General features: G+C 39.9%; 4 protein-coding genes across 7 annotated transcripts; 2 read left to right on the top strand and 2 right to left on the bottom strand.

Moving 5' to 3' along the window:
- Positions 1 to 2833: 2833 nt before the first annotated feature.
- mrpl10 (mitochondrial ribosomal protein L10) lies at positions 2834 to 5841 on the bottom strand. The gene is made up of 5 exons (XM_070926593.1): positions 5795 to 5841; positions 5392 to 5561; positions 4675 to 4839; positions 3928 to 4099; positions 2834 to 3458 (listed from the first exon to the last, which is right to left on the bottom strand). The coding sequence occupies exons 1-5, from the start codon at positions 5832 to 5834 to the stop codon at positions 3238 to 3240; spliced, it is 768 nt and encodes a 255-aa protein (XP_070782694.1). The 5' UTR covers positions 5835 to 5841; the 3' UTR covers positions 2834 to 3237.
- Positions 5842 to 6466: 625 nt separating this feature from the next.
- On the top strand, positions 6467 to 8951 carry pnpo (pyridoxamine 5'-phosphate oxidase). The gene is made up of 7 exons (XM_070927479.1): positions 6467 to 6649; positions 7003 to 7127; positions 7215 to 7314; positions 7492 to 7545; positions 7646 to 7774; positions 7862 to 7932; positions 8633 to 8951. The coding sequence occupies exons 1-7, from the start codon at positions 6467 to 6469 to the stop codon at positions 8796 to 8798; spliced, it is 828 nt and encodes a 275-aa protein (XP_070783580.1). The 3' UTR covers positions 8799 to 8951.
- A 2655-nt stretch (positions 8952 to 11606) lies between these two features.
- On the bottom strand, positions 11607 to 11945 carry prr15lb (proline rich 15 like b). The gene has a single exon (XM_070927663.1). The coding sequence runs from the start codon at positions 11943 to 11945 to the stop codon at positions 11607 to 11609; it is 339 nt and encodes a 112-aa protein (XP_070783764.1).
- Positions 11946 to 17526: 5581 nt separating this feature from the next.
- On the top strand, positions 17527 to 22986 carry cdk5rap3 (CDK5 regulatory subunit associated protein 3). 4 transcript variants are annotated; one of them, XM_070927255.1, is made up of 14 exons: positions 17527 to 17650; positions 17915 to 17960; positions 18133 to 18264; positions 19131 to 19231; positions 19376 to 19424; positions 19554 to 19732; positions 19888 to 20021; positions 20176 to 20320; positions 20661 to 20768; positions 20889 to 20970; positions 21072 to 21160; positions 21992 to 22197; positions 22408 to 22579; positions 22857 to 22986. In XM_070927255.1, the coding sequence occupies exons 1-14, from the start codon at positions 17645 to 17647 to the stop codon at positions 22920 to 22922; spliced, it is 1515 nt and encodes a 504-aa protein (XP_070783356.1). In that variant the 5' UTR covers positions 17527 to 17644; the 3' UTR covers positions 22923 to 22986. The 4 variants fall into 4 exon arrangements, with proteins under 4 accessions (XP_070783356.1, XP_070783354.1, XP_070783355.1 ...); XM_070927253.1 differs by having other exon boundaries at positions 19888 to 20024; XM_070927254.1 differs by having other exon boundaries at positions 18133 to 18279.
- The last annotated feature ends 1651 nt before the right edge of the window (positions 22987 to 24637 follow it).

Here is a 24637-nt window from a genome sequence, read left to right as displayed (position 1 = left end):
CTGAATGAACAAACACAAATGAGAAGAACTTCATCACACAGGATACTGTATGATAACAGCTACTGCACTGTAAGTGTCACCATGGCCAATACCGCCTGCAGGGAGAGGATTACCAACCTCTGCTTAATTGGTTTTTCAGGGGATGTTTTTAGCCGCGTCTCACTCGGATATAAAGAAACATGATCTAAAGACAGACGCCGCTGACAGAACAGAAAAAGTGCAAAGCAGGACAACAGTTAGAGAAATGTACACTTGTGCGTTGGATTGGCATCGAAGTACTTTGAAGTTATAATCATATCCTTTATATGTGCAGCACTTTACTGACAGAAAACTACAGTGCAATTACAAAATAGAATAAACACAGTGCAGAGCTTCGATGTCTCTACAAATAAAAAGTGTCTGTGAGACGGTGACCAAAATTTTGTTTGGAGAGAACAGGACATGTTGCTTCTAGGCTTTAAGAGCCACGCTCTTACAACATTTTCAGCGTGCATTTAAATTGCAAAGCTTTATTCACTTTATTCGGTAGGAAAGTCACTGCGTTCAGGTTTTTATCATTTTGTCCCTGAACAGTTTCTGTTTTTGTAACATCAGTCTGCAGAAAAGACTCACAGTGAAGACGTATAGCCCGTCTCAGTCGATGAATGGTGCGTTACGTTCCAAACTGATATATCCCTCTAAATCTGGACAGAAGCAGCCTGGCTCGCTGTTACGTAAGAGCAGCAGGGGATGAGAGTAACTGACCTCAGTGATGAAAGCATGTGGTGAAAACAGGATGAAAGGATTTGCAGGTTTCTGAGCTCGCTTACTCAAGAAGGAACGCAAAGAATATTCTACAAGTTAAAAAAAATGGTTTTGGGCTCATTGGATGGAGACAAAAGTTATGTGAAAACGATAATTCCAGATTTTAAGCTTGTGAGAAAGTAAAACCTTCATGTAACTCACTTAAAACTCGTTGTTGAAAATCTGTTATGTACAGTAACAGTTGAGGTTGTGCACTTTCAGGAAATGTTGAGCAATCACACTGCAAATAATTGGCTTTTAAAATGCAATAAACCATTTAAAGGGCGGTGCACAAACAAATTCCTTGGTCAGAAGCAGAAGAGATGAGATATGATGCAAATACTGATGGATAAGTGACGTCATGAGCTCATTAAACAAGATGGAAACCAACAAAACAAGTCAGCCGAGGTGAAGGATGCAGCCTGGCAACAGCCACCAAACTGCATCATGCCAGAGGACGAGGCTAACATGCAGAGATTATGACAGCTATAATCTGGTTTTGGGGAATAAAAACCGCTTCCAATGAAAGATCAGTGACGGATAAAATATTTATGAATGAGTGTGAAATTCCTCAACCTTACTCCATTTGCAGAACAAACATTTTAAATAGACTAAGTGAGTATAAGTGTGATTGTTAGCAGAGAAAGAGAGGCAGCTACACGGATATATTTATAATATTTTAGTTAAAGTGGAACTATTAGAAACTAATAAACCCATTAAGAAGTGAGTGACCCGGCACACACTGGAGTGGGAGTTTTCAACCAAACGTTATTTTGTATTTTACCAGCATTAACAGAGGGCCACGATGCATTCACGACGGGTTACAGTATATTACATATAATATCTCAATTATATTAAATATTCGGGCGGTTTGTTTCGGTCATTTGCATCAGAATTGAACCCTAAACTTTTACATTTGTGTTCCGTGTTTTCTGAGCGAGCATATGTTTAAATATGAGCGCAGAAGTCTCACCTGAAAGTCACCTCCGGCTCTCATCATCTGTTGCAGTCCTCCGATCCAACAAGTGTCTCATGTGGCGTTCAGGGAGCCGCGGGAGATCACCATGTCGACGAAGGAAACGCTTTTCCATCGAACACCGTTAAAAAAAAGAGTCAAACTACATGTTATCTCCACAGATAATCACTAATTCTGATCACATAATCTCTCGGAACGTGCCCTCTCTGCCGGTGGGTGACACGAGCTTCCTCCAAATCCAAGGAGAGCTGTGCGTCGCAGGCGGCGCGCGCCGTGCGCGCTGCGTCCTGGGCATTATCCGCATTAGCTGGAATTACCGAGTGTCTAGCGGGGATGTGGTGGAGGGGTAAATCCAGCCAACCTCCACTCACTCTACACACCTAGTTTACTCACTTCTAAGCGTGAAGCAAAACGTTACGACCTTAAATGATGACTTATAATACCAGTAAGTGATGGAATCTATACACGATGGCATTTTAATGGGTTTATATGTGTTAATAATCTTACATAAAAACAAACATATTTGTTGATATTGGTTCTTATTTGTCGATCATTCACTGCAGCTCCTAATGTACCCTTTATTCACAATTATACAATTATATTAAGGGTGCATGCGACCCTTCCTTGTCTGTCAATTTGTGATCAAATATCAAAATCATTATATTGATCAGTCAATATAGTGACACTAATGGCCTTTACTTTGGTTTCTGAATCAAAATGTGTTTTAAGACAGTGAAGACATTCCCTCTCTGGCAGAGGAGCGTGCTGTTGCAGTGACTGCCTGAGTAATGTCCGTCTCTCAGAGAGGCAGGCCATTATAGACCCAGATTAACATGCTGTAATCTGCAGATTAACATATCGGGATCTGTGACCACTTGTGTTTATTTTGGCTGGAGTGGTTTTCATGATGCCACTTATGCCTTACAACAACGCTGCCACTCTGACTGGTACTGTATCACTGTATGTGTCAACTGGGCAAATCAAAATGTGAATAAATCAAAAACTCACCTTTTGAATGCATGTCTGACAAATCCTGCAATTCTTAAATCCGACAAAATGAGACTGAGCAACAGATTGTGTCGACATAGTTTATTTATATGTGACTATATCCTTAAATAAAGAAATTGTTTGGACATCATTGACATTTTTGCAGCACTGTCCATCCAAGACTTCCATTAAGAGGTTGAGGTGCACAGAAAAAAGTCTGCAGACTCCTTCATTCACAGAAGCCATAGTGCTCCTATGGGCGGATGCACATTGTACAATTTAGCTGAATTTAGTGCCAACTGAACAGCTCCACTTAAATCTTTAAGATTGAGTGAACAATAGACTTCTTTGCAGATGTATTCTAATCTTAAAAATTTGCCTGGAACGTTGGTACTGAATTAAAATAAATTCTGAAGCATCCAACCCAACAGTCCCTCGTCAATCCAAGCAGCTGGAAATCAGCGACAGTCCCTGTAAGTTCCTCTGAAGCTCTACGTGGCCTCCTCTGCGGCGGTGTCCGAGCTCTGCTGTTTGACGTACTGCTGGAGCAGCGCAGAGAGGTGGGCCGGGTGGCGCTGGAGCATGGAGGCTGTGCAGGAGGTCAGCATCGTCAGCCCGCTGACCAGCTCGCCCTGGACAACGGTCACTGACGGCAGTTTAGAATAGCTCAACACTCCCTGTGCACTCAGCAGCGCGTCGTCTATACAGGCTCCTGTTGACAGACGAGCGATGTAGTAAAATGATCACAATCTGTTAAATGTTCTTCTACCATCACATCATATGCTCTTGCCTTGAGATCCAGGCATGTTGGATTTATCCTACTTTTAAATCTTTTATAAATATTTTATTAATTATTGAAGACCAAAGTTATCTTAAGAAACATTTGCTGGCTGAAGCTTCTTAAAAGTGAGAATTTTCTGTCATTCTAAATTCAGTATCTTAGGACTTTTCACTTTGACAACATACATTTGATCCCTAGTGATTTGAGATATCTATATAGAGACGTTTCTATAATAATAATTAGTAGATTAATCAGTGACGACAATACTAGATACTCGCAGCCCAGCTTTTAGGAGTTCATGTATTTATCTGTGCAATCTTTGTCTGTAGCAAACATCATAAAATGCTCATTCTGCATTACAACGTTCCTCCTAGCATGCAGACACAGAAGACAAACGTACCCAGGAGTGTCATCTGTGGGCTGGCCCTCAGAGTCGCCAGCATCTCCTTCGCTTTTGGTTTTTTACTGACAAATAAAACTGTAGGACCGATGAACAGAGGAGCCATGTTGCAGTAAACGGTGTCTTTCAGGAACGACCGCATCGCCTGAAAAAGACTCGAGATTAGAATAACCTGTTTTGATAGACGGAAACAGAGGAGATCTCAGTCTCAGTCACATTGTTATCTTTGATTATTTTACTAATGTACTTCAGCTGTAGAGATGATGCATTGTTTCACAGCCTGGAATTCATTTGTGGGGATAGAATTAGTGAGACAAATGCAGCGGTTCACTAAAAGATTAGAATTTTAATAGTTTAAAACTGAATTGTGTGTAATATCCCATCATGAATAAAACAAAACAATAACTAGTAACCAGCAACAGGTCAGGGTCCTTTCTGTTCCTCTATCCACATACTGGTTTTTATGGTTTTAAAAAGCTAATGCTAAAATACAGTCTTGCAATAATAATGCAAGAACCATCCATGAACCAGTCCCCAGCCTGGGACCTTTATCATATGTCTTTCCTCATCTCTCTGCTGTCTGCTATCTAATAAAGGCATTAAAAAAAGAATAACTTCACCTAAGCAAGCTACTATACAAAGGGGGAGGCAGACAGGCTGCTTGCATGATGAACTCACTGTGCATGATTGTTACTGCTTGGAAAAAAATTAGCCACAAAAATACACATAAAACTATTTTAGCATTACCTGGTTGGGGAAGAACTTGATAGTAATTTCATGTTTGTGGAGTCTGTGCTTGAGAATCATCATGTCTTCAGCATTGCTGCCGTTGTTCTGGACCACAGCGACCATCTTACAGTCCTGGAACACCTTCTTCAAATCCCTCTTCAGGACTAACATCAAAGCGCTATCCTGATAGAATGAAAAGAAGTCTGAAGTTGCCAAAGTTATGACGTACATCAGAGACTGATCAATGAATGACCAGATATTTGATGTGTGTGCCCCATTTACAAATATTTACATTTTCCAAGTTATGCTGAAACAAATTAGTGAGAACAGTATTTATAACAGATCCAATATCAAGATGCAAAGGTGTTCACATTCACTACATGGCTAAAGGTATGTGGACACCCCAGTCTCGTACTGTCTTTAATGGTTCGGACTAGGCCCCTTTGTTGCAATGACAGAAAACAGTTTCAACATGACAGATCCCCTGTGCACAGTCACATATGGGATGAACTGGAACGCCTAATGCAAGTCACTTTGTTATCGCCCAACATCAGTGTCACCTCACTAATGCTCTACTCCACTAATGCAGTTTTAGTGTCCCCAAACTTTTGTCCACGTATGATGTGCAGCTCACTAACAATGTCATGTATTGGCTCTTGGTCCTTCTTGTCATGAGGACGGCAGAGACATTTTAAAATCATGTCAGGGAAAGGACGAGAAGGGGAGGGATGTTACCTCCTGGACTTTCTTGGTTTGGGATGGATAGGCGCCTGGAGGAACAACCCGTGTGGGAGGAATATACTCTGTAACAGCCATGAGCTTCTGTTTGAGGATGTGCATCGGTTTCTTGTGGCGAGTCACAGCCTTGGAGCCGTGTCGCACACTCTGTGTCAGGGGAAGCCATCCTGAAAGGCACAAAGTCTGTTAAACATCTGCTAACGTTCAACTTGGTGTGAAAGAAAAGTCTGCCGTGCTAACACTGGCTAACTAAACACCTCGAGCCTATCTGATAAGCTGCTGAACTGAAGCATAGCTAACAGTGCTAGCTTTAGCTAGTTATAGAAAAACAAGCAACAAAATACTAACTCGCTACAGACAGACAGCCAATGCTAGAAATGCAGAATTGACTCTACATTACCCTGTTTCGGTAGTAATTTTACACACAAGGTCGCCGCCATCTTTAACAGGAACCGGGATTCAGGAAGTGACGACGGCACAAATGCTGCATTCAGGGCCCTGTCGACAAAAATGTATTTTGTCGTGTTACATATTTGTATATTCGCCAAAAAAAGTGAATTCAGATACAAAAATAATATATAGCGAATTTGTTAGTACCTAAGTCGGTTGTATCAGTGTTTATGTCGGATTTTATTTGGCTGTAACTACCAGCGATGGTGGCCTTGCCGCCATTTTACCACTACTTTGTTGACACTTGTGTGTAACATTAGTTCTTTTCGGCAGATGGGAGATAACATTAGAAAATTAATGTATTATTTTTTTTATTTGGGAGACACTAACGTTACATCCATGGATACAACTAGCTATCTAGCTAAGATAGCTGATGTTAACGGGTTTCCCACTCGGTTCCTCGTACCAACAGACAGAACTTGAATGCAGCACAACGCATCGCTTTTCGGATTTTGTGTTTTAATAATATCTGCTGTATTTATTCATGGCCAAAGCCTAATGGGGAAAAACATGACCTTAAAAATCGTCCAAAACGTCCAAACTTAAACATTTAGTCCAGTTACAAAACACATATTTTACGTAAGGGAGGTTGCGCGGTTACGTCAGCGTCAGTTTGACAAGCATGAGGCGCACACTCAGTACGAATTTATTGAGGCATTTCTTAGGTAGAAATCCTCCGTCTCATGCCTCCTTGACAGTAAGTCGACAACGCGTTTTGGCACTCAGTTTCTACCGGAAATCAACGAGTGACCGTACAAACATGGACCTGAGTGACATGAGGAAGAAATACAAAGGAGACGAGGAGGTGAGTAGCATTCAAAATACTGGACTTAACCTGTGTCGGGGGGAAATATAACTTAATCCACTGTCCAGTCTGTCTGAGTGCAAGGTTATGATGGTATAAATCCAATGTTAGGTGTACAAGTACTGCAATGTGTACTGTTTTTAATCTAGCGAGGTTGCCTTGAATACGTGATACAGCTGGAGGAAGCAGGTATCTGTGTTTTCATGCTCCAGATGTTTCAGACCTTGACTTTGACTTCAGGCCTGTACATCCTATTTAAAAAAAAAAAAAGGCCTGCAAGAAGTGTATGTAAGAGTATTGGTGTCTGTTTCTCAGTGCATTCATGTATATATAATTGGTTCTTCCCTTCACAGTGTTTTGAGGAGAGTCAGCTTGTATCTCTGGACCCAATCAAACAATTTGGAAACTGGTTTGATGAAGCCACAAAGTGCCCTGAAATTGGAGAGGCAAATGCTATGTGCATTGCCACTGCCACCAAGTAGGTGCCCCCACCTCTTGAAATGAAAGAGCCTATTTGTTTTCGCCTTTTCACCGTCTAATGTCAACCTTATTTCTGTCTGTGCAGAGACGGACGTCCGTCTGCTCGTATGGTTCTCCTGAAAGGTTACAGCAACGAAGGTTTCCGTTTTTTTACCAACTACGAGAGCCGAAAGGGATCTGAACTGGTGAGTAACTGTTCTCTCTTTCTCCCTGCAAATAATCGTTTAAAGTCATTTTATCCAAGACTAATGTCACATATTCTCAAATGTGATGATTTGCTGCTCTTCTCTGTGTTTATAATTGTAAATTTGATATTTTGGACTGAGAAAATTTGACCCGTCTGATCTGTTCTTTGTCTTTAGGAGAGCAATCCACATGCATGTCTAGTCTTCTACTGGGAGCCTCTGAACAGACAGGTCAGCGTCGTTCATGTGCTCATCAAATTCTGTCCTACTGATATTATTTCAATACATTTTCCGACAATAAAAGTCTATTCATTTTGCTTTTGATGTGAAGATTCGTATTGAGGGCGCGGTGGAACGAATCCCCTTCCAGAGCTCCAGTGACTACTTCCACTCCCGACCAAAGAGCAGCCAGATTGGGGCTGTTGTGAGCCGACAAAGCACTCCGGTTCCTAACAGAGATGTAAGAACCAAAACTATACGTGTTGTGTAGCTAATGCATGGACGTTAAAGCCTTAATTTCTTGTCAATGTCTGTTTTTTTTTTGTAGTATCTCAGGCAGAAAAATGCAGAACTGGAGGAGAAGTACAAGGACACAGAGGTGCCTATGCCTGACTACTGGTAAGCACTACTTTTAGAAAACTATATAATCTTAAAATGATGGGGAAGGTTTGAGACTTACTTTCCATAAGTGATATTAAAAGCAATAGTGCTACGTTTTGGGAAATGCACTTGTCCACTTTCTCGCAGAGATTTAGATGAGAAGATCAATATCTGTTAAATATAAGGCTATAATATATAATATAAGGCCAGCGGCTGGTTAGCTTAGCTTAGCATAAAGACTGGAAATAAGGGGAAACAGCTATGGCCTGGCTCTGTCCCAAGTTAACAAAATCTCACCAAATAACATGCTGTATCTCGTTTGTTAAATCCATACAAAACCTGAAGTGTGAAATGATTTTACAGGGGGGTTATGTGTTGAAGTATGTCTTGGCTGGAAGCAGTTGCCAGGCAACCGGTAGAGACTCCAGGAAGTAACTGCTCCAGACCAAGATTTAGCCTGGCACATAAGCCCACGTAACAAACGAGATAAAAAATATAACTTATGTGCTGTAGAAAATGTGTTTCTGTGCTTTAGTTGCCGTTGGACAGAGCCAGGCTAACTGTTTCCAGGCTTTATGTTAATTGGCAGCTGCATACTTCCTCTTATATTTCCAGATACGAGAGCGGTGTCAAACTCCTCATCTGACTCTTAGCTAGAAAGCGAATGCGTTTTTACAGCAAGGCTTTTCTTAATATTCCAACCGTCCTCTGTTAACAGGGGCGGCTACATCGTCAAGCCTTACCTGATCGAGTTCTGGCAGGGTCAGACCAACAGACTCCACGACCGCATCGTCTTCACCAAGCCGGAGGACGGAGCGTCTGAGCTGGGAGAGTTTCAGCACTCTGCAGAGGGAGGCTGGGTGTACCAGCGGCTGTCCCCATGAGAAGTACCTCGACAGACGTATGTCAGCGTCATCTAGGCTGATAAAAATTCACCAACTTTACCTCGTTTAAAGTAACTGCTCATGTGTAAAGAACCCTTTGATGTTGATTAAATAGGTGCTACTGTGTGTAGGATTCATCCACAAGCCAAACGTCAGTGTGTTGTCTTTGATAGCAGAACACAACTTCATATTTTCAGTGGACATCGGAGCTGTGTCACCACCTGCACAGCTGTATATTTTCCATGCATTATGAACCGAAGAGGCTGCGTGGTGCACAGAAAGTCTGCTGACCGACACGGGAGAGCAAACTCCACCTTGTCAAATAATGATTGACAGTGAAGCTGGTTATTCAGCAGAGTAGCTGTTAACCTTTTACGACGTGGAAACTGTGTCTCATTTCTTGAAAAGCACAAGCTGTACCACTGACTGTCCACTTAGCAGCAGAGTCACAATATTTCTCCATCGATGCAACTTCAAACTTTATTGAGAAATTATTGGTAACACTTGATTTTCCACGTCTGTAATTTCCTAATAAGTTCCAAGAAAGTTAACAAGAACTACAGTTTATAATTTTGTCCTAATTACAGGGAAGACAGAGACAAAGTGCTGAGACAGTTGTTTGTGTTGAGTTTATAAGCAGTTATTGTAATTAGTGACGGTTATTATACTGTGAGGTGTTTCTAATGTTCCTCAGTGATGAACATATAATTTAATTTAGGTTAACGATTAGTTTGAAATGTGTTGAACAACTGAGCGCTGTCTCTGTTTTCCTTATGATCAGTTTTTGATTACATACCAGGAACCTTCTCATGACTTTACAGTTGCATATCAATCTTTCTTAAATTCTTCTTGACGGATTAATGTAAGCATCTTAAATCAAGACAGTGGGTCCGACTGCCTTTTAAAACGGAGATTAAAAGAGCTGATGATTTGAATTGTGCCAACGATTGTGTGTAATATGTTTGTCTTGTACTATTTGTGAATGAGTTTGTTGTTTGTTGTTTACTGATGTAAGAATAAGAATGTTATTTTGACTTGAATTAACTGGAATAATAAAGTTTAATTTGTATCTGAGGACTTTAGAGCGTGTTTGACCAGCAGATGTCAGCAACACTTCACAACATCAAAGACTCAACAGACAAAGTTTACTTACTTTACATACTCGGGCACAGTGGTGGGATGCAACTAAGTACTGTTACTTAAGTACTAATTCGAGGTACTTCATGCAACTTTATACTTCTACTCCAACACATCTCAGAGGGAAATATTGCACTTTTTACTTCATTTATCCGAAAGCTTTAGTTACTTTACAAATGAAGGTTTTTGTACACAAAATATATGAAGATCTAAAGAAAATGTGATGTTTTGTTATTAATTAAACAACCTGACAGTTTATACAAACACAGCTCGAACAATTAGTCGATTAATTGGCAACTATTTTGATCATGTAAGTCATTTTTCATGGAAAAAACATTTAATTGTTCCAGCTTCTCTGATGTGAAGATTTTCTACTTTTCCGTTGAATGATTTAAAAAATTGTAACGTGTTAATAATGTTGAGGTTTGGACTGTTTTGCGTTGTGAAGGAGTCACTGTGGACTCTGGGTCATTGTGCCGGCAGAATGTTTACAAACCAAACAATCGATTAATGGAGAAAATAATCAGCAGATTAATCCAGAATCAAGCTCCACCTCAACCAGCTACAACAGTAAAATCCTGCTTTTACATTAATGCATGAGTAATAATACTCTAATGAGAATATATAATAGTATATAACAGGGGACATTTCACTGCACTGAGTACTTTTTTACAGTGTGGTATTAGTGCTTTTACTTCAGTAAAGGATCTGAGTACTTCCTCCATTGCAGCTTAGGCACTACCAGCTGATTAGCAGTCTGATCTGCGGTCAGTCTGAACTGCCATATTATTACAAAATGTAGAGGCACTGCAGCGGATCAAATGTCAGTGTCTGCTTACGATCTCCATGTCGACAAAACCAGCACACACAGGCTCAGGTGAAAAAACAACCCACTGCAACCAAAACCAAGAGTAACACGCTAAGTCGCTTAAATCATTGATCTATAATGCAAATAACTGTGATGTACTTATATCTGTATAGTCTCCCTGTCTGCAGACACCTGCACAAACACAAAGTACTCTTATATATTAACTCATCTTGAAACATTTATTAAAAACAAAATACAATTTTTTTATTTTGCTTTAGGATTCCAGAAAATATTTTATAAACAGCATATTTATTTTTTAATTCACCATATTTGTATCCACAATATTTCAGACACGGTCATTAAAATCAAGTCTCTATTTGCTTTGGTCATAAAAATGTAATAAAAATGTTTACAGACGTTTCTTCGCTTGTGTACTGATCGTATAAGACATAAATAAAAATGTGGTTTAATTCGATATAACAATAATAATAAAAAAACTTAATTTACATTAATGTTACTGCATGAGGTCAGGAGACTTTTTCTTCATGTCACCGATCATTTGTAAATAACAACAATGTGAGCACAGAAAGTTAGAAAAGAAAAAGAGAAGGTCTCCGGTACTTTGTTTAACGGTGGATGTCTAATGGTTGTCTGCTGATACCAGTTGTTTGTACTGGTGTGAGTCCACATGGTTACAGTATCTACGTGGGTGTGTTGCCTGGTGACAAGTGTTTATCCACACGTGTAGGGCCACACGGTTGTGCTTGTATGTGTTTTAGCCTCCCATAAGCTTTTAGAAGTGTGACACTGATTTATGACACGTTGGTGATCGAGCATGTGCATGTTTTTTGGGAGCCTGTGTGCTATTTGTCAGTCTTCTTTTTATGGTTCTCGTCGCTGAGGTTGTGCTCTGAGAACAGACTCGGGTTCTCGGCCAGCGTGGCACGGACCTTTTTCTTTTCCTTGAAGCGTCCAGAGTGGGAGACCTTGACGTGGCGGCCCTTGGTGGCAGATTTATCCACAATCTTCTCCAGCCTGGCGTTGAACTGGCTGTCCATGTGGTCTGCGGGGGGGTTATTACTGCTCGAGTGGTCTTTGTTTCCGGTGTTGCTGCCATACTCAGCTGGGATCTCATACAGGACCTTAGATTCAGATTTCTTCTTGCGTGAGAAGGTCAGCTTCCACCAGCTTGGATCAGCCATGGCACCAACGGAGACTGGAAGGCAGACCTGAAGGGCACAGAGTACAAACTTTAACAACTTTATTATTGCACATTTCAGATAACCGTCTCATTAAGGGACAATAAAATGCATTGCCACCCTGAACAGGCCTGTAGCTACAACTGAAGACACCACAGTGATGTCCTCTACAGAGGAGTTTATACTCCACAGCCACATAAATTACTCATGTCAGGGTTTGAAGGCTGATTCTGACATATTTTTAGACTAAATATAGTTTTTTATTGTTTATTCTAATATATAAGAAAGGAATCTGGTATATGTGAAGGCTTTGAAACAGCAACATGTAGGGAGATAAAATGCACTGAAAATGATAAATGAAGATAAATGAAGCCATTCACATCTGATGAATTTTAAACTTCCATTTTAAAACACTGCACATCTCAGCTGTGGAAGAGGATTTATTCAATTTACACTTACGCATGTTGAATTTGGACTTTAAAAAATTATATACACCAAAGAAAACTCACGTCCAACGGCAGTAACCATCTAAGTAAGTGGACCTTGTTTGATTGTGTTTTCTTTTATCAAATTACTATTTCCAATGTCAACAGCAGACCTTCAACCTCATAATCAGGACGTTTCACAGACGTCTTCTGGATAGTCAAACATTTCTCAGGGTTTTTGAGCTCCTTTTGGGGAATTTGGACTTATGACCTCAGTACTTCTAAAATCCCATCTATGGCCTCATTCCTGAACTGTTATTCAGTCATATATTTCCAGGGACTCTTCAGCTGTCTGATGAGAAAACCTCTGTAGTAAGTTATTATTATCAGTAACATGTACTCAAAGTATTAAAAGTAAACGTACTCATTGTTAGATTATTATTACTGGTGCATTCATTTTGATATGTATGATGTTTTGTATGTAAAATCTTGGTCTGTAAAGTGACTTCAGCTGTCAGATAAATGTATGAAGAAGCATCAAGTGGAAATACTCAAATAAAGTACCTCAATATTGTACTTAGGTACAGAACTTGAGTAAATGTCCACATGTGTCAGACGGATCTTCAGAGAGCAGACAGTCATCATCTCCATAAGTAGAAGGTGTAACCTGACGGGGGGAGGACACCTGACACTCTGCTGATAAATTAATGAGTGTCGGTATCCTCTGTCCCCTCCATGTGATCTGATATGAAGTCAGGAAAAGAAAAAAAAAGTCCTTTGACTGATGAAGAAGAAAGCTGTTGTCTTAATGCTGAACCAGGAGCTCGGTTATGTAACAGCAAAGTGAAGGAGACTCAACTGTCAGCATCACAAAACAACAGTAATTCAGATTTATGGGTTTATGAGTTATTAGTCAGCTATCATGGAAACTTAAAATATGACTAAAATAACTTCCTTATGAAATGAATATTGACTCAGATGATGATGATGATGATGATGATGTCAAGTGTTTATGATAGGCTGTATAAAATATCACATGTAAACAACCCCGGAAACACTCTTAACACACAAAAAACTCTTACTTTGATGTGATTAAACTAATAAAGAGGTTCTTAATCACATCTTTTATTTTTCCAAGGTCAAGAATGACCTTTTATGTGCATCATTGGCAATTAATCAGCAGCTATTAAAGAAAATCGATTAATCATTTTAGTCATTTTTCATGCAATAAATACCGAAAATGTGAGACGTTGCGGCATTCACTTTCTTCCATTATTGTAAATTGAATATTATTGTGTTCTGGGTTGTTGGTCGGACAAAAAGAGACATTTTAATGAGTCACCTCGGTCATTTTTCACAATTTCTACTCTTTTATAGGCCAAACGATGTCTATCAAAGGCAAAACATGTCCAAAAACAATGTAAATGTACATGGAAAAGAAAGAAAAAGCCACTCTAACTGTAACATCAACACCAATGTGAATAAATAAGACCGTTCATCATTAAAACTGTGACGTTTACTGCTGTTTCTGCAGCTTTTAAATTTTTTCCAAATCTTGTTTCTTATAATTGTAGAAATCTTTTTGAATGCATTTGAAACAGATTTAAACTTCAAGCTTTGATCTGCAAGTGAAATATAAACAGTGTTTGACTATAAAAACCAAATGTTATGAGTTTTACAAATGCTACGATTTCTACTTTACGAGGCTTCTGACAGGAAGTGTGCTCAGTTTATCATGTAGCACCTATGCAAATACACAGTCCATGTTCTGAAACACTCGTCTTGCTCTTATCTGAAGCATGTGATGTGGAGCACCTGGCACGCACAGGTACTGCCGAGGTTCAGGGAAGACACCGCGCAGGAAACAATGGAGGAGATTTTGGATTTAATGTTGTGATAAGGTTTGAATAGTAAGTTTAACATTGTAATTTAAGGACTCGTCTTTTACGTAAGAGCTCTTTTGCTTCATTAGTCTGGACCTACTGTTACCTCTCGGCCCAGTGTTGCTTAATTACACTTATTTCTGACCTGCTTGTGTGCAGACGCTCAGGTAACAGATAGTGTTTCTGACCAGGATGAACTTCTATGAGTTCCCCAGCGGCTGTTTCTCTGCTTCTTTAATGTTACGTTTCTTTCTAGCTGAAATCAGCAACATGGACGTGTTTGGTCTTTGACAAAAGACAGGTTCCTCTGTGACAAATGTTTACAGAGCGTTTACATGGTATTGTTGACTTTTCATCAAGCAGTTTCTGCAGAGCAAAGTAACCACGAGGGCTTGAGCAGCACTTTCACACCGTGTTCGTAAGAGAACATGGTGGCACACCATGCACACATATTTCTTTTAGTATTCCATGTTTGACTTAGATGTGACCTTTGAGACAAAAAGCCCTGTTGACATAAAGGAGGCCCTCCATAGTTCTCTTTAATAAGTTACCACGTATTCTGTTATGTGTGGGTGAGCTGCTCAGCAAAGCCTCAGAGGGGAACACCGCGGCCACGTTCACAAATCACTAACCAGCTGCAAAGCCTTTCAATAGCACAAAGTCTGAGCTGGAGGGAGAGAGAGAGGAGGCTCCAAGGGCACCAAGGACTGAGCTGCCCTCATAACTGAGCTGAAGGTTCATTAGATTCTCAGGTTTCGTCCCTTCTGCCAGCTTCACTGTTGACCCGTGACAGCAAAGTGGAATGAGTTGATGAAAAGCTATTGGGATGTTCTTTGCCTAATAATATTCATTTGTGTCTATAATTATTTTTATTGTTTTCTTAATGGACATAGACGTTTGGGACATTAAATCAACAATTCTTAGGCTAAAAGGTCCAGAAATGTTATTGAGTTTATGACTATATAACTTTCAGACTGAGCTTGTAGAAATCTTATTCTCACGCAAACAGTGTCACCAGCTCAAACATCATGCAGCCAAACAATGACATCAGCTGAAACAACCTGAGATAAACAGTAACAGTCATGTTATAACATATCTACAATATATAGCATTTCGTTTTTTTAGTTCCTATTTTGTAATATTATAAAATATAAATATAAAAAAGCTCATCACAATCCCCTGTAGCCCAAGATGAAACCTTCAAATGTCTTGTTTTGTTCGACAAATAGTCAAAAACCAAAACATATTAAATTCACTATTATGTAAGATGAGGAAAAGCAGCAAATTCTCCTAAATAGTTAATTAGCAGAATAATAGTTGCAGCTGTACCATCTTGATGAAGATGACAACAACGTCCCAGACTTTCATCGTTCTGATATGTTGCATCTTATAAATCTAATAAATATATTAGAAAGTTGTCAATAAACCAAACATTACATTCAACCAAATGGGTTTCTTTTACTGGATCTGTTCTTTTGCGAATGTGCGTTCGGTTGTCATTTAAAACCAACAGGAGCAGTTTGTGCAGCAGCAGATCAGAGACATAAAACAGCTTTAAGGTGCACAGATGTGTTTTCTTACCTTGTTGATGACGAGCTGAAGGGGATTCTCTCAGATGTGAAACTGTCCCGCCATGCTGACAAATCCTTCACCTCCTCTCTGCTTCCTTTTAATTCTTCTTCTCAGGTGATCAGGGACAGGTGCAGCATCTCTCTCCCTCCCTCTCTCTCTCTCTCTCTCTCTCACCTTGTCCCTCTGTACTCTCCCCTCGAGCACACACCCTCCTCAAACACACACCTAAACGCCTGCCCAGCTAAGTGCATGAGTGAGTAAATGTTGCAGCCATGTGATTTAGTGGGACTCTGTCTTCAGGCCAGCCCAGTCCAGATCAAGATTACTGACATCAGAGTTAATGTGAACTTGAGAGGTGCAGCAGCAAATAAATTCCCTTTATCAGCCTCGCTTTAAAACCCAGTCTTGCTTTAATGTGGAATTTGGACGCAGAATAAAGTCATCTTAGTATTTGCATTTTCTCATTCCTGTTATACAACTCTCTCTCAAGTAATTACTTTAACCTGGCAGAGAGACAGAGAGATGGAGATGTAGGCTCTAAAAGTTCATCTGAATGAGGTGAGTGACCCCGATGTTTTGCATGGGTTGCGTCAAATCACAGACAGTGAATGGATGCTTACTTTGCAAGTTTAGTTTACATTCAAATGACCTGAAATTAGGTCACTTGAGAGACACTGCCGTCTGTACGTGCACGGATTCGATGGCAACGTTTGAGCCATTTTCATTTCTGTCCAGCTTGGAGTTCATAAGACGCATCATACGAGAGAGTCCCCTTTAGCCCCTGAACAAGTAGCAGCCTGCTGGAAAGTCAGGCATTAATCAAACCCTAAACACTATTTCAAGCTCTAGTGGAGACCCCAAAGTTTCCAAAGACACCAAATATGTCAGGTTGAATTTTAGGGAAATGTGTATAAAATGATGCACAATGCATCTAGAATATTTCCATTTGACGGAATGATGCATTGGTGGAAAGTAACTATGTATATTTACTCAAGTACTGTACTTTTTTTTTTTTTTACAATTTTGAGGTACTTGTACTTGAGTATTTCCATTTTATGCCACTTTAAACCTCTACTCCTCTACATATTAGAGTCGAATATTTTACTTTTATTTAACAGTACTTTCTTTTCAGAATAAGATTTTACATAAAAAAACATGATAAGCTTATAAAATAATACAACACATTTTTAAATATTAAACTAGTGGTTCTAAAGAAAATGTGGCTTGTGACTCTTTACAAAACAGCATGGGGCCCGGGACTAAACAATTAACTGTATATAAAGTATATGAAGTATTTAAAACCAGCTCCACCTTGACCAGCCACGACAGTAGAATACTACTTACACATTAATACATCAGAATTAATTATCTAATATAATACATAATAATAATATATGAGTCACAGGGGCCTGCAGAAAAAGTACTTTTACTTTTGATACTTTAAGTACATATTGCTGATAATACTCCTGTACTTGTACTTATGTAGGATATTGAATGCAGGAAACTAATCATTCTCATCTCAGAGCATGCAGGCAGTTGAAGGACGACACCGCCCTCTACTGGCGGACTTTAACTCTACACCCAATCAGGATCCAAACCACCCACCAATCAGCTGTGGGTTTCAGCATAGTGACATATAATTGGTCAGTCCTTCTAGCGGGATGTAACATCAGCGCTTTCTATTGGCTCTCCTACTCGTAACGTGTCATAAACAGTGAAATCCGGATGGTGACAAAAATCCTGGACATAAACCTTCTAAATAAGCCTAAAATGAAGCCTTAAACTCTTGGAAGTGCTGTCGTTTTGAAAAGTTGAAGATAAAATGGAGGTAAGTTGAAATTAAGTGTCTCTGACTCCGGTATTAATGAGCGTGCTAGCTAACGTTTGCTAGCTGTCACACAGCCAAAGTCCAGATAACTGAAATATAAAACATTTCCCCGAAACTAGGAAAAGAAAATAGTTTGTCCTGTTACTTTTCTGTTCTCTGTGTAGCTGTTTAACGTTACAAATCGCACAAGAATGAAATGTCTACTCCCTGTGCAAAACACTGGAGGAAAAGACTAATGTCTTGACGGTTTTATCCCCTCAACAGAATATTCAAAACCTTCCAATCGACATACAGACCAGCAAGCTTTTGGGTAAGGCGAAAGACACAAAGATAAAAAATGAGCTGTTAATTCCATCTGTTACTGCATGTGCAAGTGTTTGTTTCTTCCAGCAGAACTATAACCAACTGTTGCCTTCAACAGATGGATCAAGTGATGCCAAATCCACAGATATGAATGATGTTGAATCTTTCTGTGTCCACAGACTGGCTGCTGGATCGACGTCACTGTAATCTGAAATGGCAGAGTGCAGTAAAATCCATCAGAGAGAAGATCAATGCTGCCATCCAGGACATGCCAGAGAGCGAGGAGATCAAGCAGCTTCTCTCCGGCTCCTGTAGGTCCCCAGAATGTAACTCTCATCTGCTATCATTATATAAGTAATAAGCATCCATCTTTCTGAAAGATTAACACTACACTTACCACAGTTTTGAAGGTACTTCCTCAAGGACTCTTCTGGACAACAAATATGTCAATTTATGTCATTCTTTATATATTATTTTCCACCATTTCATACTTTGATTTACAATGAGGGATTTTATATATTTGTGACATACGTAACAAATTTACAATATCAGGTACAGTTGTCTATATTAATGCTACTTTCCACTAGTTTGTTCATTTACAATAACGCGTTTATATGTTTCTTGTATTTTACAAAACAAACAAGGAGATCTGTGGGGTTTTTTTTGCTATATTGTCTCATCGTCTTATGCGTCATATTGTTGTATGTGGTCATGTTGCCTGTCTGCCGTTTGCACTAATTAAAAAAAACACCAGCTTCCATTTTTCTTTGGTTTAGGGAATACAGTCGCAGCTTTGGAAACTGCTAAAAAATCTTTTTTGCCGTGCAGCAGACGGACTACATTTTTTTACCCAGATAGTAAAGGTTCCTTGATGATTCTGGAAGTATCTTAAAAACAGCCGTAAGTGTTGTTAAATGATCTTCAGGGATTAATGCTTAGCTCTGTGGCTCACATGTAATAATTATACATGGGAGGCACAAATGTTGGGCTATTTTGGTCCTTACTATTTAATCCTGAAACAAATTTTTTTTCACCTCTGTGAGTCCTTCGGATTTTTCACGGAGACATTAGTTGCATTATAATCATTTAGACCATACATTCTTGTTGCAGCTTTAGCCCTCAGCAGTATTAGTAAGTGTATTGTTATGTAACGCAGCATGTTTGTTTTTATTGATAGACATTCACTACTTTCACTGCTTGAGGATAGTGGAGATACTGAAGGGAACTGAGGCTTCCTCCAAGAACATCTTTGGCAGATATTCATCTCAGAGGATGAAGGTGAGAGGATTCAAACTAACTGACTTCATAATTAGTATCACAAAGCAAGTGGTCTGAGGGGGTTTCTTTGTGACATGTTTCTCTGCTCTAAAACAATTCTAACATTTGGACTAATTGTGTTTTCTGTTACTTATTTTGTCACAGGACTGGCAAGAGATTGTCTCCCTTTATGAGGCAGATAATATCTATTTGGGTGAGTAAACAAAACAAACACATCTCTACGTTATTATAGAATATGAGGAAACAATATCCAGCTATAGAAACTAAATAATTGCATGCGTAGATTTCTTTATGAAAAAGAAAATCGGTTTGTGTGTCCCAGCGGAGGTGGCCAGCTTGCTGAGTCGCAATGTGAGCTACGAAGGCCCGGCTCTGAGGAAGCAGCTGGCCAAAGCCCAGCAGCTTCAGCAGGAGCTGAGCAGGCGGGAAGTGGAGTGCCAGAGCTCAGCCGCAGACCTGAGGGAACGCTACTACGCTGCCTGCAAACAGTATGGCATCACAGTAAGTACAAGGACGTGGACACCCGCGGGGCAACATAAAAACACAAAAACTTACAGTGAGATTGTGCAAAATTCAGAATTATGTCTTTTATTAGTAGACAGATGAAATGACATGATGCTTGTTCTTCCTGTTGCTTGACTTGTTTCCTCTGACAGGGAGAAAATGTGGCTCGTGAGCTTCAGGCTCTGGTCAAAGACTTACCAGTGGTTCTTGAGGAAGTTGGGAGGGATGCAGCAAAGTTAGAGGAGCATATCCAACTTTATACTGCTTTCACAAACTTTGTTTGTGAGTGGTGAGTATATTATCAAAATACATCTGTCTTTATGTAAAATAAGTCTGTTCTGTGTATATGTACACGTCCCTAACAGCAATACAGCAACAATAAAACCTTTGGTCCAAATTTTCACTTTTTGTCACATGAGCTCACATGTCGTTATTTGTAGGTCTGAACCAGTCCTGCCCATGCTATCTTTTGCCCAGAAGAGAGGAAACACAACGTTTTATGAGTGGAAAATGGGGAAAGTGCCTTCAGTTATTGAGCGGCCAGTTGTGGAGGAAGCACCTCCTGATACAGTCACAGAGGACACGGTTGGTTTTACTGACTCTATATTATGTATTAATCAGTGTCATATGATAGAAACTTACTATCTTTTCTTAACTTATAAATTTTTCTTAAATCCATCTTATTTTTGTTAAACAGTTCGATTTTTCAGGCCCTAATTCAGATTATCACGGTCACTAAACAGATTTAATAGTTGGTCAATTTATGTAATAAACCACAAGGACTCATGTGGCAGCTCTGTGCTACTGTGAGATATTCAGCAAATGCCAAAATAGGTTAAATAAGTAAGTTAATGTTTCAGTTCACAGCTGATTTTCCTCATCACTGACTTTGTGTTGCTGTGTTGCCATTTTAAACCCACTTTAGATTGACTGGGGTGAATTTGGCAAAGGTACAGATACTCAGGGATTTACCTCTGCCATCACAGTTGAAGCTGGAGTAGACTGGGGTATCAGTCTGGAGCCGAGCTCTGAGGTTAGACCCCTGAACATGTCGACATTTTGATTTTATATACATAGTTTGTGTTCACCCTATATTATTTAACTATTGATATGTAGATATTTAAAAAGAATCTCTGTCTGTCTCCCTCAACAGGAAGCTGGTGCTGGTGGTATCGACTGGGGTGACAGCGAAGCAGCTCCCATAGAAATTGAAATCGTAGATGCGGGCACAGACTGTAACTACTTTTCTTTTTTTTTTAAATTATGGCTCCACAACGTATCACATGCTCAACAGTTGACATTTCTGCTTGCTAAAGACGTGTGTGTCATCCTGTAGGTCCTGAGGGTGTGGCGAGGGGTGAGGATGCTTTAAGTATACTGGAGAACTCTCAGTCACGCAGCCAGTTCATTGATGAGCTAATGGAGGTAAAGACTACAGTCATCTACTGTCTAATCACCCTAGTAAGACTTTGACTTTGTTTTCTTAGTAAGAATTGGGATTATAGTCCTAAAACAAAGATATAGAAAAGTATATTTTGATGTATCTTTTATATATACATCATATTGTCATTATAGTCCAAGGTGATGTCATGAAATTGCTTGTTTTTGTCCGACAAAACCCCAAAGATATTCAATATACTATGAAATAGAGCACAGAAAAACTGTCGATCAATTAATCGCCTAATCATTTCTTCAGCACCTCTCAGCTTATTGTTATGGTTTTAAGGCCCGAAACTTAAGTGTTTTGGTTCACTCCCACTGCTCTCATAGCATCGTCTTCAGTCACAGCAGGCAGCTTTAAAAAGCCGCCTAACACTACCTGCCCTGCAGCAAACAGCAGACAGATTTAGAGACCATGTCCTCGTTTTCCTTTATAAAGGGATATGTCAGTATTGTTTTTACAACTTGTGCCCCCAAGTGGCCGAAAACAGTTAATGCTGGCTTCAGTAACCTTTTTGTGGTAGTAACAAAACATGATGTTTACATGTGCAAAATAACCAATTACAGCTAAAAAAAATAAATAAATAAAAAAAGGACTATGGGTGTGCATCACAAATATTAGTAAAAGGAATTCACAGTATTTGTAAGTAAGTTTACATTCACAGTCAAGTAGTCTAAATGGAAATGAATAATTGTGGGGCACAAGGTTGGTTGGAGGAGGGCCATCTTTACTGTGGTATTTCATTTAATGATAGATAAGATCATCTGTCAGCTTTACCCCCAAGCAAGTGACACTGGTTTGTTGTGTTTGTACAGCTGGAAGTGTTCCTAACCCAGCGCATTACTGAGATGGGAGAGGAGGGAGATGTGGTAGCCATGAGCCAGTTCCAGCTGGCCCCCTCTGTCATCCAAGGCCAATCCCGTGAACATGTGCGAGAGATGCTGTCAGAGGTGCGGGACCTTCTGGGCCGGCTCACCTCTCTCCGGATGCAGCACCTGTTTATGATCCAGGCCTCGCCCCGGTATGCTATAACTGATCCTCATAGTATCAATTTCAGTCAGCATAAATAGTGCCATCATTTTTTACATATTTGTCAATACACAGAATCTGATGTAACTTTAGCAACAATCCAGAAATATGGCATGGGCTTTTGGGGGGGGGGGATGAGGGTTAGCTTGTAAATCATTTGCTTTCCTGAAATGTCACCATCATTTTCTCATGTGTCGTTTAGATATGTTGAACGTGTGTCAGAAGTGCTGAGACAGAAGCTGAAGCAGGCAGACATTCTGGTGTTGAAGGGTGCCACAATGGCTGAGAAAAGGCAGGAAGCCCTGGAGGAGCAGTCCAGACTGGAGCCTCGAGTTGACCTGCTGGCAGGATGCACCCGGGAACTCCAGAAACTGGTATTGGATTACTATTTCAATTTATTTAAGTTCACAGGGTTGGCAGTTTTCCAGCTCACTAGAAAGAGACAGTTTTCTCACTACTTCAAATACAGTAAACATAGGAAGATTATTATCATTATTTCCATGTTAATATATACTGAGACGTATACAGTTACAGATTAACTGAAAGGAATATATATAACACAGGCGCATAATAAATATATACCTTGAATCTCAGTAATAATGAGCGTTATTGCCAGTAATTCTGATTGTTAATTGTTATTTGTTTTTGCAGATTGAAGCTGACATTTCAAAGAAATACAACAAAAGGCCTGTCAACCTCATGGGGGTTAATATATAGTGAACTTCATGGATGTTTACTAAAAATATTTTTGTCATGATCCAGTAGGAGAAATAAAGGTGGTATTTAATTTTAGCTCTTGTGTGTTCTTTACATTTTTTGGATTAACACTTGGTAAGAAACATTTAACATTTTAGAAATGTGTGTGTGTGTGTGTGTGTGTGTGTGTGTGTGTGTGTGTGTGTGTGTGTGAATAAAATTTGTATAAAAGTTCGGTTTTGGTTTATCCATGTATTAATGCATTCACTACTAGGTCTAAAAATATTGAATAAGTTGTTTTTTGCAACTGAATATCTTTAGAAATGTGACTGTATTGGTACAACCTGTATAATATTACAAGTGGGGGAATTTTTAGTCGGGTGATGAAAGCTTGCTACTAGAATGTTCTACGCATGCTCTGTGTGAAAGCGTGTTTTGGTGTCAAGCGGCGCTGCTAGGCTAGCCGGGCCAGCTAGCAATTTTGCAAGTCATGGTGGGCCATTCAATGAGGAAAGGCTGGAGAATGCTATGTCGGGCAACACTGTGGAACTTTTAATGAAACGGGACTTGATTACTGTTCTTAGCTGGTAGTGGACTTTTGGGCATGAAGACACAGTTGCAAAATCTTCATGCGTAAGTATTAAATCAAGACGTTTTCAATTAACTAATGCGTAAGCCGATACATTGATTGCAGTGATTCGTGGCATGAGCTAACGTTAGCAGACACATAGATAAATAAGTAGTGTATGTGGGTAAATGACTGGATACAGTAGCGTGTCTTGTTTAAGACATAAGTTACTTTTCAAGGTAGTTGAATGCTTAAGGTAGTTAGCAGCAAACTAGCTTACAAGGCTAGCACAGTGTAAGTGTTTAGTTCCAATAGCAGTGTAGCATTTTTGAAACCCCACCCACGCCTCATTTCTATTGGCCGGCAATTGCTGGAGTCATGTGTCGTCACCGCTTTTGAGGTATGTGAATGGCTGTACAGTCTGTCAATCAACCTTTCACCACTTGTTGCTAGGGAGATTGTTTGATGCTAGCTACAGCGGAAGTAGGTAGTCCTAAAATACCAACAGAGGTACCTGTCACTTTCTAGGGTAAACAGAGATGCAAGTTAACTAGCTAATGTGGCGACACGTCATATAATTGCTACTTTATGTTATGTAACAAGGTGATTGTACATGTGTAATAGCAGTAGCCGGGTCCGAAAACACAAGATAGCTAACAGCTAACGTCATAAGGACGAAGATAGGCGCAACTGTGCGCGAGGAGGGAGGGACCCTGCCTGCCACCTAACGTTGTCGTTCTTCCGTGTGCTAGCCAGCCCAGCGAGCTTTCTCGACTCCCTCATTCACCTTCAGCTGCACCCTCAAGAAGTAGTTGTCCTGTCAAGGGTGGGGTGATGCCTAAAGCTTGTGTTCATCATCTCTGGTCTGCTGAATTTCCAAGAACAAAAAGGCATTGCGCGGTGCGAGCCGACATCACTTCTCTAGTCTTGGGAGGATGGAGTGGTTGCAGTGGGCTAGCAAGTCCTGATTTTTTTTTCCTTTTCACTAACATGTGCTTAATGCAAATGTAGGTAGGTAAGACTTGCGTGTCTTAAGGCTGAAAGCAGTGTGATTGTCGTGTTGAACTAATGTAGTTTGCAGTAGAGCAATAAAATGTAATTTCTCACTCACTTTTGTCAGGAATGGGAGAATGAGAACCCTATGAAGAACAAAGCTTTGAGCACAAAC

The sequence above is a fragment of the Enoplosus armatus genome, chromosome 20 (genome assembly GCF_043641665.1).
Source record: "Enoplosus armatus isolate fEnoArm2 chromosome 20, fEnoArm2.hap1, whole genome shotgun sequence".
Lineage (NCBI taxonomy): Eukaryota > Metazoa > Chordata > Actinopteri > Centrarchiformes > Enoplosidae > Enoplosus > Enoplosus armatus.
Note: the sequence above shows the minus strand (reverse complement) of the source record. Positions and strands in the feature narration are given on the sequence as shown.

Excerpts from the sequence above, each read along its gene's own strand:
- mrpl10 (XM_070926593.1), bottom strand. The coding sequence starts at position 5,834 with ATGGCGGCGACCTTGTGTGTAAAATTACTACCGAAACAGG. Across the intron at positions 5,562-5,794 it reads AAAATTACTACCGAAACAGG|GATGGCTTCCCCTGACACAG; the intron begins GTAATGTAGAGT and ends TGTGCCTTTCAG. Across the intron at positions 4,840-5,391 it reads AAACCAAGAAAGTCCAGGAG|GATAGCGCTTTGATGTTAGT; the intron begins GTAACATCCCTC and ends TCATTCTATCAG.
- pnpo (XM_070927479.1), top strand. The coding sequence starts at position 6,467 with ATGAGGCGCACACTCAGTACGAATTTATTGAGGCATTTCTTAGGTAGA. Across the intron at positions 7,128-7,214 it reads TGCATTGCCACTGCCACCAA|AGACGGACGTCCGTCTGCTC; the intron begins GTAGGTGCCCCC and ends CTGTCTGTGCAG. Across the intron at positions 7,546-7,645 it reads GGGAGCCTCTGAACAGACAG|ATTCGTATTGAGGGCGCGGT; the intron begins GTCAGCGTCGTT and ends TTTGATGTGAAG.
- prr15lb (XM_070927663.1), bottom strand. The coding sequence starts at position 11,945 with ATGGCTGATCCAAGCTGGTGGAAGCTGACCTTCTCACGCAAGAAGAAA.
- cdk5rap3 (XM_070927252.1), top strand. Across the intron at positions 19,232-19,375 it reads ATTCATCTCAGAGGATGAAG|GACTGGCAAGAGATTGTCTC; the intron begins GTGAGAGGATTC and ends ATTTTGTCACAG. Across the intron at positions 21,161-21,991 it reads TCATTGATGAGCTAATGGAG|CTGGAAGTGTTCCTAACCCA; the intron begins GTAAAGACTACA and ends GTGTTTGTACAG.